The 15,293-nt window shown below is 37.9% G+C and overlaps 1 protein-coding gene across 1 annotated transcript; it reads left to right on the top strand.

Moving 5' to 3' along the window:
- Window positions 1–758: 758 nt before the first annotated feature.
- On the top strand, window positions 759–14,546 carry TMEM237 (transmembrane protein 237). The gene is made up of 11 exons (XM_070421847.1): window positions 759–764; window positions 1,643–1,699; window positions 3,971–4,105; window positions 5,371–5,488; window positions 6,249–6,406; window positions 8,326–8,449; window positions 8,660–8,851; window positions 9,643–9,716; window positions 10,350–10,443; window positions 11,353–11,474; window positions 13,940–14,546. Exons 2-11 carry the CDS (start codon window positions 1,693–1,695, stop codon window positions 13,990–13,992), a joined length of 1,077 nt encoding a protein of 358 aa, XP_070277948.1. The 5' UTR covers window positions 759–764; window positions 1,643–1,692; the 3' UTR covers window positions 13,993–14,546.
- The last annotated feature ends 747 nt before the right edge of the window (window positions 14,547–15,293 follow it).

Raw genomic sequence — 15,293 nt, 5'->3', positions numbered from 1 at the left:
GTACCTCCTGGCTTTCACTGGTGAACAGTAGTCAAAAGATTTGAAATATGGGAAGTAAAGCTGCTCTAGGCTTTTACTTACGAGTAATTTTCTTCTTTTCCCATAGCGTCCTCCACGAGCCCTCCCACCCGTGCCAAGGTAAAAGTACAGTACTTTTATTATGGGGTTCTAAAAGTGCAAAATGAATAAAGTGAAAAATTGACCACCATTGCAAATCCATCATAATGCAGGAAAGATTTCTTGATATTTTTAAGAAAAGGCTTCTTAACAGTTTAAAGGTGAAAAATCCCTGAATCATTAGGGTAACAGTTACAATGAAATGTTCTGTTTCAAAGCCTGACTGTGAACACGGGAGGATAATGGATCTATTCTGAATGTTTTAGTGTCCTGTTTAGCAGAATCCTGGCCGCCTTTTGTTTGCTAGAATAGTTTCCTCAGGGTTTAAGCTGATTTTAGTCAGTGACCAAATAAGAGTTCTTAATCTGTTTAATCTACTTTACTAATAGATAGAAGGGAGTGTGTATATGGAGATTCAGAAAATATTGGGGTTATTTTATTAGCAGGTTTACTAGTTTATTATTTGTAAGTAAGCTAGTTTGTAAATGAGCAAACTTTGTGTGAAAACTATTTTTATTTTAAATTTGTAATGATTTAAGTCAGTTTTCAGTTCGACAGTGTTATAGATTTCTAATTAATAGAGTTTCTTTTTTTTTTGTCTTTGTCCTGATTAAATTTGGTCGGTGTCATGTAAAGTGCTGTTCAAGGTGAGTTCACTGTTAATGTAAAATTTTCTAAATATGGTATTTAATGTTCAAAAGTTTAATTTGTTAATGTTTCTCTTAAAATTGAATCTGGGTGGTATAATTTATAATAATACAGTATCTTTATCATAATAATCTATGGCTGCCATTTTTAAGTGATGGTTGATAGATAACACTAGTTATATGGTTGGTATTTGACCTTATAAATATAAAAGCATTCATTCCTGTATGGAGTCACCCTAATCATAGCTCACAGCTAGTTATCATTCTGTATTAGGGACTGCATTTTCCTTTGTCTCATTTAGTCAGGATAGACTGGGTTACGCCACACCCCCCCAAAATCTCAGTGACTTAATATCATATAAGGTTATATCTGGTTAATGCAAAGTCCATTGTGGCAACCAATCAGGGCATTTGCCTTTCACTGCCTCTTCACTAATGAGGTAGTGATTCAGTCTACTTCTGTCCTGTGGTTTTGCCATCGCAACTTGAGGTCTCTTCAGTTGTCAAGGGAAGAGAAAGCTGGAGGGCTTCTCCCTGGCTCTTTCAGTGTTCTGGCCTCCAAATGACACCGATCGCGTCTCTCATAGTCTATTGACCAGAACCAGCCACAGGCCTAAGTTGGGGATCAGCTGAATACTTGGTGAGCACACTTTCTGGGCCCCTGTTCCTGACATTGCTGGCCAGCAGCGAGCTCTTAGTACCACACTGTGGGCTCTCTTTGACTTTGTCAGTTTCTTACCTTCTTTCCCTTCATGTGTAGGTGTTGGCTGGACCCAAAGAAGAGAGGGAAAGGTCTTCCCTAATAAAAGTGCCCTTTTGAAAAAACTGTTCCCTGCCTAGAATTTTAGACAGCCTTTTCTGTTCTTTTTGTTTTATAGATGAGGTTCCACTTAGTCGTCCCAAGAAAAAGAAGCCGAGAACGAAAACCATGCTAGGTAAGAAGTTGCTCTTTGTTGAGTGGAACCACAGGTTTTCCCAGGACCTCGGGCATGGTAAACATCAGATCAGGGAGAGACAGGTCCCAGCAGTGCTGAGGGCACCTTGAAGCAGTGGGACTCCTGGTGGTAGTGAGGGGCCGGCAGTGAGCAGCCTGAAGAGTGCCTAGAAGGATTCATAAAATAAAGGGTTGTGCCACCAACACTCTCACTTCCACTACATTCTTGGACTCTTGGAGGTCCTTTATCCCTGGACAACATAAGTTATCTTAAGCTATGATTGGGTCCAGACCCTTGAACAGGTTACTGGATTTAGAGACATGGAGTTCTTGGATCTCTCTTGATTTCAGAGAGGAAGGGAGAGGGAGAGAGAGATAGAAGCATCAATGATGAGAGAGAATCATTGATCGGCTGCCTCCTGCACACCCCCAACCGGGGATCGAGCCACAACTCGGGCATGTGCCCTTGACTGGAATCGAACCTGGGACCTTTCAGTCCACAGGCTGATGCTCTATCCACTGAGCCAAACAAGCTAGGGATTGGATCTCTCATTTTAGCCCAAGAATATCTATGTTAGAGCATGAGTCTGAAGGCAGGTATTAAAGCCCCAATAATGAGCAAGTTCTATGAACTCCTTTTTGTTTAGTTAATCCTGGATGCTCTGTCAGTAGCTGAGACTCGCACATCAGAATTCATCACCTTCAACAATAAATCAATTTTTACTTCTTACAGATTTCTGTTAATGGAACCCACCACTCTCCCAGTCAGTCACTCAGGCTGGAAGCCTCAGTGTCACTGCTAACTGGTCCCTTCACTCTATTTGCTTGCTTCTTCTATGACATTTCTTGTGTCTCTTTCCCCTTTTGTTTCTACTGTCACAACTGTAGGCCATTTAGCCCCTTTCCTCTTCTGAGCTATCGGATTAGCCTCTGACATTGTGCTGCTCGCTTTCTTTCACTCAAGTCCTGCCCACCACTGCTGGATGAGCTTCTTAAAGCTCCTAGCTGGTCATACCTTTCACTCGGTCAGAAACTTCTTTTCACTTATCATCGATTGTCTAACAAATGGAGGGATAGATGGGGAAAAAGAAAGACATGGAGATGGACGCAGAGAAAGAGAAAAAGACATGTAAACACAGACAAAAAAAGGAAAGAGATTCAAAGAGACTTGGATTCACAAAGATACTGAAATGTCAGGCTCTAATAATTCACTCACAGTTAAATACAGACATGTACATCTGCACTTAGGAAGGTAACGAGTGGAGGAAACAGTAAAGACAGTTGGAGCAGAGGTATGGCTACCAGCGCTTCCTTGTACAGAAGAGAAAATGAAGATTCGGTGCTCTAGACAAAAAAGGGGATGCATTGCTAGGCGTTTATTAAAACTGTTCATTTAGGTTATTTCAAATTTTTCACTTCCACAGTTTTGCAATTCTGAAATGATGGATTGTGGGGAAGAAGCTATTTCTGGAGGATGGATTGCTAGCAGTGAAATTGCTAGACAAAGGACCTGTGTGCATTAGTAATATGATAAGATTCTGCTAAATTGCCTTTAAGGAAGCTTTAGGCATTTGCTAAATCCTTGACAACATTGGACAATATCAGTCTTTTAAATTTTGTCAATCTAGTGGGCAAAAGTGCTTATTTTAGTTTTTTATTTATCTGAATACTAATGAGATTAAGCATATTTTTATTTGTTTATTAATACATACTTGTTCTTTTGTGAAGAAGATGGGCACAGGAATATAGTCAAGTAAAATTCAAATATGCTGAAATGTGTCAGAATCTGTTCAGACTTGATGACAGGGGAGATTGAAATGAATGGCCAAATAAAAAGATTTATAAATTATCTGTTAACCCATTTATCCAAGGTGATGTTATCATGTGTTAATTTACTAGTGAAGTACTAAATTATATAGGAGCTGAAAATTCTTAAGGCATAAGACAAATAGGAGAGTTCGCTGGGGCGACAGCTTCCGTTATTGTTGTTACCTTGTTGTGAAAATGGAAATTCTGAAGCAAATTCTCCTCTTCTTTTTGTTCTTCTTTCTAACATCCCCCTTTTTTTCTTCTTCATTCTCCCTTGTTCCTTCCTTTATTTCTTTTCTCAACTTAAAATTCGAAGTTACAAGGGAGGAGAAAGGAAATCAAGATTGGTTCTGTAGGAGAAGGGGTTATTACATAGGAAACATTCCAGTTCCCTCTTTTTACGACTCAGTGGTCTCTGTTCAAGTTATCCCCCTCCCCCCCCTTTTTTACTCTATTTCTGTAGCAAGTGCTTCTTTGGAAGGTTTTGCTCAGACTGCTATTCATAGGCCATCTGAGAGCAGCGAGCCACCAACTAAAGAACTCACAGAGCATCCAGAAGCTCCTGTTCAAAGAAGACAGAAGACAAGGGTACCTCTTGGTATGTAAAAGCAACCAGGTTAGATTGTGATTTTGGGTGTATGAGTAAAAACCCGAATGTCCCCATTCCCCTCCCATATCCCTTTATTTTTCCTGCTTGCTTACATTTTTTATCACTAGAGTTGCTCTAATGGGTTAAGTCAAGAACACTTTAGAGGGTCTCTTTTGATTCTATGTGTGTAGATTATGAGGGAAGTGGTACAAATTCAGGACTAAAATAGAAAGTTTGGATTTTGATGTGTAGAAGAATTTAGTATATGATGAAACAGATATTTAAGATTAGTGGGGGAGGGATAGATTCTCTATTAATAATATAGCAATAGCTAACATTTATTGAGTTTTTCTGTGTCTCAGGGACTGTTCACAAGGTAGACAAGGCTATATCATTTATTTTGCCTATCAAATTGGCAATGCCTTTAAAAATTTATAAAATACAAATGTGTTGATGAGAAAAGGGTACACTCATACACTGCTGATAGGAGTATAAAATGGTATAACCTGTTCAAACTTATAGGAGTAGAAGTAACTACAACAACTACAGAAATTAAAGGAGGTTAACTGCATTATTATTTATAAGAGCAGAAACTGGTAATATCAAACATTTAACAATGTGATAATGCCCAAATAAAACATGTTATCCATTTAATAGAAACCAAGTACTCATTAACAGGATTGTTTTTGGTGATATTGTGATATGGAAAACCATCAGTAATATATTGTTGAGTCAAAAACAAAGGTTGTAAAATAGGATGTATCAGAGGAGCCCATTTTGTAAAATATGTGCATTAATTTTTAGGGCTGTCTTAACAGATTGCCACAAACTGAGGGACTTCAAACAACAGAAATTTAGTCTCAGACAGATCTGGAGGATAGAAGCTCAGGAGCGAGGTGTGCGCAGGGCCACGCCCCCTCCGCAGGCTCTAGGAAAGAACCGTCTTTGCCTCTTCTAGCTTCTGGTGGCTCCTAGCAGTCCTTGGCTCATGACAGCATAATGCCATTCTGTGCCTGTCTTCACATTCTTCCATGTGTGTCGCTGTTGGGTTACATAATTTCCCCCATACTTTTGGCATTGCAATGTCAAACATTTTGTTGTGTTTAGAGGTCTAAAAAATTTTAAATCAAATGCAAAACAATGTTGCCCAATTAAAAATTTTAAGGTTCTCTTGTATTACAAAAGTCTTGTACATGACTTTTCTTTTTACATTATAGTAATTAAAAAATTTAATATTATATATATATATATATATTTTTTTTTTTTTTTTTCAGAATTGGAGACTGCCTTCACCCAGAAGACATCTAGTCCATCTTCATTACGGAATGAAAATGGTATCGATGTGGAGCCAGCTGAGGAGCCCGTTATTAAAAAACCTCGAAGGAAGACAAAGTAAGGATTTATTTGTTCTTCTAAATATCCTTAAGGAACACTCTGATGCTTAATTTGGAGCTTCCAAATGATAGCTTCCGATGAAATCTGATAAATACTTGTATATCTCTAGGATAAGCAGTATTACAAAGATATCAGTTAAACCAATCTAATGACAATTTGAAAAGTGTAGACCACACTGAGAAAAGTAAAATGCTGTACTTGAATAAAAATTTTTAGGAACTGTCTCTAAAAAAGAGAAACACAAGTAGATGATTTTATATAAATAGCAAAAAATTACATATTCAAGATCTTAAAAATTAAAGGTAATATTAATAAAATAGGCTATTGTAATTTATTTTCTCATTTTATCAAACTTTAAATTTTGATTATTTCAGCAATAAATAATAATGTTTAATTTAGCATAGGATTCAGTGTTAGATAAAATAGAATGACATACTTTAAAGAAGCACCCTGAAATTATATAACACTATTACATATTTGTGTTTAGACATGACCCTATAAATAGTAATCAATGTCCACATAAAATGATATAATTTTAAGTCTGGAAAGAACCTTACAATCTAGTTCAGTCACTCCATTGCCCGGAGGATAAAACTGAGGCCTACATAGCAGTTAATAACTGATTTGTTTTGAGTAAAATCCAGATTTCTCTGCTCAAAGTCCAGGGCTCTTTTCATTCTACTCACAGGTACCTCCTTATGTGGGTTTGTAAAAATTCAGTAAGCACCCAGTTTTCTTACTTTCTCCCTGATTCCAGGAAGGCCCGGCCAGCAGAATTGCAGTATGCCAATGAGCTAGGAGTAGAAGATGAAGACATAATTACTGATGAGCACAGGAGTCCAGAACAACAGTCTGTATTCACTGCGCCCACTGGCATTAGCCAGCCTGTGGACAAAGTGTTTGTGGAAAAAAGCCGTAAGTAGTTCCTTGTTTGGAATATGAGCTCTTTAAAAGTATGTAAGGCTATCCTTTGACCTAGGAATTATACTTCTGGACATCTGAATTAAGGCAATAAGCAAAAACATGGACAAAAATGTATACACCAAGCTAATCATCACACTGTTATTCACGAGAGCGAAAAACAGGAAATGACCTAAATATAAAAAGAGCAGGGGAATGATTTCAGTAAGGTATGCTTTATCTATACAATAAAATCTGCATCATTAAAAATAGTGTTTAGGGCCAAACCGGTTTGGCTCAGTGGATAGAGCGTCGGCCCGCGGACTGAAGGGTCCCAGGTTCGATTCCGGTCAAGGGCATGTACCTGGGTTGCGGGCACATCCCAAGTAGGGGGTGTGCAGGAGGCAGCTGATCGATGTTTCTCTCTCATCGATGTTTCTGACTCTCTATCTCTCTCCCTTCCTCTCTGTAAAAAAATCAATAAAATATATTTTAAAAAAATAGTGTTTAGGGAGAATTTTACATTTCGTGGAAAAATTCTAATGAAAAATAAACATACGTACACAGATAGTTTGATCTCAACTATAGCAGGCACAGGACAAAAGACTAGAAGGAAATAGACCTGGTTGTTTCTGGGTTATGAGATTTTGGATAATTTTTTAAATCTCCGCTTACCCTTCACCCATTTCTTTATTCTCTGTAGTACTTCACCAGTTTTCTGCAATTGGTAGAGGTGTTGGTGGTAGGGCAGGTAATGATATAAATTCTTTAATGAAGAATAAATGAGAGAACATACATGACAGTATCACCGTATTACATAAGAAATATATTATAACTGTATATTCTTTTTGGAAATAGTTCTGATGAACTGGTTACAAGACTGCATTTGCAGTGTTTTAAGAAAAACTTCCTGAGAGCATGGTCATGACCATATGCTCCTCCCATGGATATGCTGTCAATGTGCTGCCTAAGAACTCGCCTGGAACATAAAGACTAGCCCTTAAAATGTACAGCTTAGGTTTTATGTACGTTGTTTAAGCTGTGGTTGTGTAATACCCCATCTAAGGGACCTTCGCCAGCGAGAAACCTGTGGCCTGGAGAGACTGACTTATCCAGGGTCTCACAGTCGGTTAGTGCAGGGCTGGGACTCAGAGTCTCATGATTTACGGGTAGACCTGTGGCTATTTAACACACTGCAGGCTATTTTCAAGCAGTGTCACTCCGTTTTTATTCTTGCTTCCCTTGCACAGAAACTTCCCTAATAGAGTAACTGACTGTAAAAAATACTAGTTTCTGTCCAAAAGTTGTCTTTTCTTAGGAAATATTAGGTGATAAACCCCTGACTTTTGTCCTCCAACGTACCCGGCAGCCAGGTTTGGTGAGCAAGACTACGCTGGAACCTCTCCTGCTGCCTGAGGTCCATTGTGACTGGTAGACGTGAGGAGGGACTTCCTGGTCAACAGTAAAGGGATAGAGCTCTGCTCACACAGTGCTGCAGGCTGGCGCTTGAACTGGTACTTGCTCAGGAATCTTCCTAGACGTTTATGAAACAATCCATTTCTTTCCTGTCATCACAGAGCATGTGCTATGCTACATACACTGGGGTCTTTTCCTGAGAAATGTAAAGGGTTTTCAGATAGTGGCGTACCTCTATAGCGTTGACATTTAAACTTTAGCACTTCTAAAATCTCTAAATGAGAAGATAATAGACGCTGTCATCTTAAAGGTTTCTAGACTTTTTTTCTTAGTTGGAAGTTCATTATTTTATTTCATTAAAAATAGTCAATTTCCCAAACTGTTACTTCAACATCTATTTTGGTTTGAGAAGGAAGCACGTGGACACGCTCGTTCTAAGGGTTCTTAAGGTGGAATAGTTTTTAAAAAGACCGGCAGGTTCTCTCTTGTTGGTGGATAACTGTGTAATGTGCTCTTAGGGCGATTCCAGGCCACCGACCGTTCAGAGTTGATAAAGACCACAGAGAACGCAGACGTGTCGATGGACACGAAGCCCTCCTGGACGACCAGGGACGTCGCCCTCTCGGTGCACCAGGCTTTCAGGTGGCTGCCGTTGTTGGACTTTTCTTAACACAAATATTCTATAATTTTTTTTAAAAGTGTTGATGGTTCAACACTGTTAAATAAGAAAATGCTTGATTTTACTTTTTATGAAATGTTGAATTTTTTTCTTATATGTGAATAGGTTATAAAAGTATTTTAGCCTTTGACTTTAGTAATTCATGCGTAATAATGAAACCCTTTTCCATTCAGGATGGTGGGTCTGTTTTCTCATGGCTTCTTGGCTGGCTGTGCTGTGTGGAATATTATTGTGATATATGTTCTAGCAGGACATCAGCTTTCTAACCTCCCCAACCTTCTGCAACAATACAAGACGTTAGCATATCCATTCCAGAGTCTTCTCTACTTGCTTTTGGCTCTAAGTACCGTTTCAGCTTTTGACAGGTAAGACTGCTGTGACTATAGATCCTTCTAACTTTTCTTCAGGGGGAAATGTTGAGCAAAATGTGTCATTGACGACGACAACTTTCAAAATAGAATTGTTTTGACTTCTTTAGGCCAGTCTGTTATTTGCGGGAGGGAGTTGGAGGTGGGAATACTGTGGGGGGAAAAACAACACCCAAAAGTCTTAACTCATTTCGGCATCACTCTAAGTCTAAAATTTCTTTCAAATATAATCAATTCAAAAAGTCCAAAATATAATCTTCCAAATACTTTTAATCAGCTATCGAAGAGAGTCTGGGTATTCCATCAGTTTACTGGGGTTACTATAGCAAAGTACAACAAACTGGGTGGCTTAAAACAACAGGAATTGATGCTCTCACATTCTGGAAGCTAGGAGTCTGAACTCAGGGTGTCAGCAAGGTTGGCTCCCTTTGGAGGGCTCCAAGAGAGAGCCTGTTCCATGCCTCTCCTAGTTTCCGGTGTTGCTGGCCATCCCGGGTTCCTGGGCTTGTAGACTCATCACTCCAGTCTCTGCCTCTGTTGTCACATGGCAGGCTTTCTGAGTGTCTCGGTGCCTGTGTCTCTTCTTTTAAGGTCACCAGTAACGTTGGATTACGGTCCATTCTGATGGCCTCATCTTAACTTGATCACGGCTGCAAAGACCCTATTTCCTTAAAGCTTAATAAGAGACAATAAATGTGGTGGCATTAGAACAGAGAAGGAAAAACGCTAGTCACGTTTTGTAAGAAGGTTATGGTTGCACTGTGACAAGAGACTTTTGTATTTTCTAGGATTGACTTTGCCAAAACATCAGTAGCAATCCGAAATTTTCTTGCCCTGGATCCAACAGCTTTTGCATCTTTCTGTGAGTAAATAGTTTAATTTGATAACTGTGTTATAATTGAGTTACATTGTAATTTTGAACAAGGAAAAGTTTAATTTTATTTTTTAAAAGATTTTATGTTATTGCTACCAATAAGCATTACTTATAGATGTTCAGTAGAATTTGTAATTTAAAAAACATGGTAACCGTAATTTTGATAACATTATTTTTCAATAGAAGTTGAGCTTAGTAACTTTCAAACGTTTAATTTGTTCTTATTAAGTAATGTTTAGCTTTTCTATTTTTACTTGACATTAAACAGATTGAGCTGGCATAGCATTTCAGGAACAAATGATATCTTTGGATAATTTGGAATACATTTTGTTCTGTTATGAAAATATTAACGAAACTAGTTTTAGGACCTTGAGTCAGTTATTTAATTTATTAAAATATCTCCTAGGTTCTAGTCATTTCTAAAGATAAAGTAGTGAGCATCACAAAAGTATCTGTGTTCTTAAAAAATAATCCAGCCTATTGAAATTGATCAAATGAATTTCTTTTATATTGTCATTCCCTAAAGTACAATTACTTTTGGCCTTAAAGTAATCTATAAATTAAAAATAAACTTGACTGTTAAAAGTACATTATTAGTAATTTCATTTATCTTTTTCTCAGTGTACTTCGCTGCTCTTATACTATCTCTGAGTCAGCAAATGACAAGTGACAGAATCCACCTTTACACACCTTCTTCTGTTAATGGCAGCCTCTGGTAAGATTCAAATGGCATTAGCAATTGTTGGTGGTAATAACAGCGACAGTGGGAGTAATGGCACTATTCTAAGCCTTCCACTCTTTTACACATTTTTATCTATTAATAAAGGCCCTGTTTTTGTCTTCAAAATTGTGGCAAGAAAATGCCCAATTCATTTTTTAATGGATACCTATTGTTACAAACACCTGCATTTTTAATGAAATGTCTTCTTTTTATGATCTGTTTTAAATCTCTTAAGTTATGGCTTTAAAATATGTCATTACATGATGAACTGGAAGAGCCTGGCACCCTCACCCCCAATCTGGAGCCTAATACCTCAGAATAGTGATGGGAGGGAGTAGCGAGGATCGAGTCAGAAAACCAAGCAATGGAGAGAGCAGACTAGGGCGCGCCACCCTCCTCGGGCCAGTGGCCAACCATGGAGCTAACAGGACAACTGAGATTTTAGTTCACAAATCTCAGAGTGGGGGGTCTTTTTTTGAAAGAGTGGCTAGAGGCATGAGGTAAAGAGAGAAAGGAAAGATACCTCATGACGAGTAAGTTTAATTTGTTCTTATTAAGTAATATTTAGCTTTTGTATTTCTACTTGACATTAAACAGACTGAGCTGTAGTTGAGCACCACAGTAGTTGCAAGGGAAACCTAGAAAAAACTTTGGCAACACTGAATTTCCATTTATATCACTGTACTAAGCCTATGTGCTTAGTACCTTTGTTTTCATGATATGTATTTATGACATATATGCTATATATATGGTTGTATTTTATAGGGCATCATATTTTATTTCACTCTTTCCTTGCTATTCCTATAGATGAGGACTGCTATTTTTTAAAGTTCATAAAATAGATATATTTAGGTACATGAACAAAAATGAAGACATTAATAATGAGTATTTCTGTATCTTTAGGGCCGCAGGAAATGAGGAGCAGGTTCTCCAGCCATGGATCCTGGTGAATCTGGCAGTGACCATTCTGGTTGGACTGTCTTGGCTTTTCTTGTCTTATAGGCCAGGCATGGATCTTAGCGAAGGTATTAAAGAACAAATAGTATAAGCATATCATGGAATCTTGTATAATGATTTTAGAAATCTTTGTTGACTGTAGCTTATGATAATTGTGATAACAAAGAGATATTTAAAATAAAATAACATAAGAAGAGTGACAATAAAGTGGTAGAACAATACTAAGAGAAGCAGAGAGGAGTGTCTAGCGGGGCTGGGGTTTGGAAGTGCTGAATGAGGAGGCCCTCTGTGGCCCTGGTGCATATTTAGGAAGTTTTTGTTTTTTTTTAACCCTTCAAGTGTTTTATAGAAAGTCTTTGCTCTTCATTTCTCCTACTCTCCTTACAATCAGTGTATCTCTTTATTTTTATTGCCGTTTTATTAATATTATTTTATTAATATTACTTCAGTATTATTTTGTACTAGTTGCTGGCGTACAGCACAGTGGTCAGAGAGTCATACACTTCACAAGGTGAAAATATCTCTTAATTTGAAATAAATCACGCTTCATCTAAGCAGCCTCTGTCAGATGCAAATTCAAGTGAATTATTCTGACCTCTTCCTCTACGTTGAACAGATTCTTAACCTTTCATTGTCTAATAACGTGTCGAGTAACCTGACCTTCAGTGTGCCTCGTGGGAAGTGAGATTTACTTGTCTCTAGTTCTCAGACCCCGCTGAGACCCCTGGAGGAGAGGCGTCCTATTGGCAAACTGCTGGTCCTTCAGCACTCATTTAGGTGTTTGTAGTGTAAGTTGTATTTCATTGGCAGATGTTCCACACTTTCACCCTTGAACCTCTGTGATACTTTCTGGACTTTGGTTATTATTACGTTCTTGATTGTTGAACATCCTGAGCATTAGCTGCAATTTGATCAACTGATTACAAACTGTCTCAGAGGTGTTAGAATTGAGAACCTTCCCAACATTTCCATTTGTAAACACCAAGACAAAAAATGTAATCTTTGTATTTTCATTGATGAATGTACCTTTTTGTATCGTCATTCTTTTCTTTTTAAATTTTGTTTTATTGCTTAAGGTATTACAAAGAGTATTACATATACTCCTCCCCCCCCCACCCCCTTGACCTTCCCCCGGCCTCCCCTAACCCCCAGTGTCTTGTGTATCGTCATTCTTATGTGGCTTCAGTAAATATCCTCTTGCTTTATTTCTTTTGATATATGTAAAGTATTTTTTAAAATCTTCTAAGAGTTTATATATTTTGCAATTTTCTTTCAGTATAGTTTTTAAATCAGTAGATGAGTGGATAATGGAATACTAATCAGCCATAAAAAGGAAGAAACATTGACCCTATAAAACACATGGACCTGGAGAGCATTATGCTAAGGGAAATAACCCAGTCAGAGAAAGACAAGTACAATGTGATTTCACTCATATGTGGAATTTAATGAGCAGACTGACTTAACAAGCAAAACCAAGACAAACTCATAGATAGAGAATAGGCAGACAGCTCTGGTGGGGGTGGGGGTGGGGGTGGGGGTAGGGGAGCGGTGGTGGAGGGATTGAGCAAAAAAGAAAAAAGAGAAAAAACTCAGGGATACAGGAGGTAGAAGGGGAGAAGTGGAAGAGGATATGGGAAGAGGGGGTAAATGGTGATGGAAAAAAACCTCACTAATTTTTAATAGATGTTATAATTCAAATAAATTAATCTTTGAAGAAAAAAATATTTTTTTCATATAATACTTACATTGGAAGACTTTATTAGGTTCCTAAGGTTTTCTTTTTAAAATATTTCTTGTTATTTTAATAAACTACATTTATATGCTAAGTAATAGTTTAAGTGTAAAAATGTCAACTAATATCTTTCTATACTGTAGTTGGGATTGAAGTTACATCTAGCAAGTTTGTGCAGTATTCAGACTAAATAACAAAGTGTGTGTTAATTACTAAATATTTACAGAATCCTGCTCTCTCTTGGGGCCATGTGAATTATATAACATTTTTTCCATGTGGATTAAAAAAATCACTATAAAGTGGGGATGATAATACCTCACTTATAGGGTCATTATGGTAACTAAATGGAATAACACATTTAAGATATCCTGGCAAGCACTCATATTAGTTCCAGGTCCTTTCTCTACACCTGTCCCCTGCATTTTAGGTTATCATGAGCACTTACAGAATTAGACATTTCAGCTGTTTAATGATCCTAGATTCCCCAGGTGACTTACATTTCCTGGGGAGCATTATTATATTATCTTCATTATAGATGTTTTATTTTTCAGGGGCTAGCAGTATATTTAAAACTTGGAAATTTTTATCTTTTTGGAAAATTTGAAATGCAAAACTTGTACCCTTGTCATTAGCTCGCCTTTTAAATCAGATTTCACTACCAAGCATTCTTACTTGTACTTGAGGGCTTTCTATTGTTTATATTATGTCAATACATTAAAGGATTGTTTATAACTAAACTGAAAAACTTGTTGAGGTCCTGGGAAACCATTTTGAGAATGTTCTGTTCATTTTCTCTTCCAGAGTTGATGTTCTCCTCTGAGGTGGAAGAATATCCTGATAAAGATAAAGGATAACGCCTCTTCCTAATGCCTCTCACCTTCAGAGGAATAACGGCCCAGTGTTTAGAATTCTTCCCATCCTTGTTTTTAAATGTATTTTTATAAGATATGCACAGGTGTATTTGGAATTGATTTTTTTTGATTATGTAATACTGAAAAAATTCTCAAGATTATGGAAATTGTTAAAATTGTACCTGTGGTTTATACCCAAACATCATCAGTTTAATGACAAAGGAGGTCATAAGCTAGAAACAAGTAAGTGAAAGTGCTTATTTCCTGTTCTGTCGAATTAGTGGCTTTTATAATCATTATCTTAAAGAGCACGAGTAACTTTACTGTTACAAAAGCTATATCAGGTTTAAACATAAATTTAGGGAATAGGGAAGAAGGGAAATAAAGACCTTCATTATTTATTTTTGATATCTCCTTACTGCGTTCATTGAAATATGAAATTTGTCTTGTTTTTTAAAGTGACTTAGTGACTATGTATCATGTAATAAGTATAATGTAATGTAATTTAGCTTGAAAGATGCTTGACTTCATGGCTAATAAAAAGAAAATATACCCTTTTTGTTTGAAAAGTTTTATAACCGAATAAGTTTATTTCTTTTTAAAACCCATATCCATGGTTCCCAGAGCTGGTTGCACATCAGAATCATTTCAGAAGCTTTAAAAAATAATGTAGCAAAAAAATAAAAAATGTAGTCAGAGAGAAGCAGAGCAGGCCAAGAGCTCCGGGAGATGAAGGCGAGGCCAGTGAGCTGGCTGAGCTAACGCTCAGTTGACTTCTGCAGAGCCCTTCCCGCTGCCTCTGTTTTTGTATGACGAGGAGAATGTGTGGAAATTCACTGAATCTCTTCTCAGGCTCTTTGTCAGCGGGATCTTGGCTCTCGAAATCCCACTCGTGAGGTGTCCTTCACTGGAACAGGTCTCTTCAGAGCTGTGTCCGGTGGTGCCTCAACTGGTGTGAAACCCTGGAGCTCAAGGCAGTGATAAGGCTCAATGGGGCAAGGTGTCTCAAAGGCTCTGGGCACATCGAGAGAACGAGTGGGCCAGCCCCACTTAGCAAACAGCTGGATGCTGTAGAACGGAAGAGGCCGGACCAATTGATGATAGAAATGCATGGCTCTGAGAATAGGTCTAAATTTGGTGTAAGCATCATAATAGGAGCGGCTTGCTGTCTGTGAGGCTAGAGTTGCTGAAAAGGGATCCCCCCTTTTCACAGAATTGTGAAGGTGCTGGCATCCTGCCAGTCCCAGCTTTCACTGTCAGCAAACTTCAGGGAAGCCACGCTCATTTGAGCTGAGGCTCACCGC

The sequence above is a fragment of the Myotis yumanensis genome, unplaced genomic scaffold, assembly GCF_028538775.1.
Source record: "Myotis yumanensis isolate MYYU_CA2020_CCGP unplaced genomic scaffold, mMyoYum1.0.hap1 SCAF_8, whole genome shotgun sequence".
NCBI classification, from domain to species: domain Eukaryota; kingdom Metazoa; phylum Chordata; class Mammalia; order Chiroptera; family Vespertilionidae; genus Myotis; species Myotis yumanensis.
This window is presented reverse-complemented; position numbering and strand designations above follow the sequence as displayed.

Excerpts from the sequence above, each read along its gene's own strand:
- TMEM237 (XM_070421847.1), top strand. Across the intron at positions 8,450-8,659 it reads TCGGTGCACCAGGCTTTCAG|GATGGTGGGTCTGTTTTCTC; the intron begins GTGGCTGCCGTT and ends TTTTCCATTCAG. Across the intron at positions 9,717-10,349 it reads AACAGCTTTTGCATCTTTCT|TGTACTTCGCTGCTCTTATA; the intron begins GTGAGTAAATAG and ends TCTTTTTCTCAG.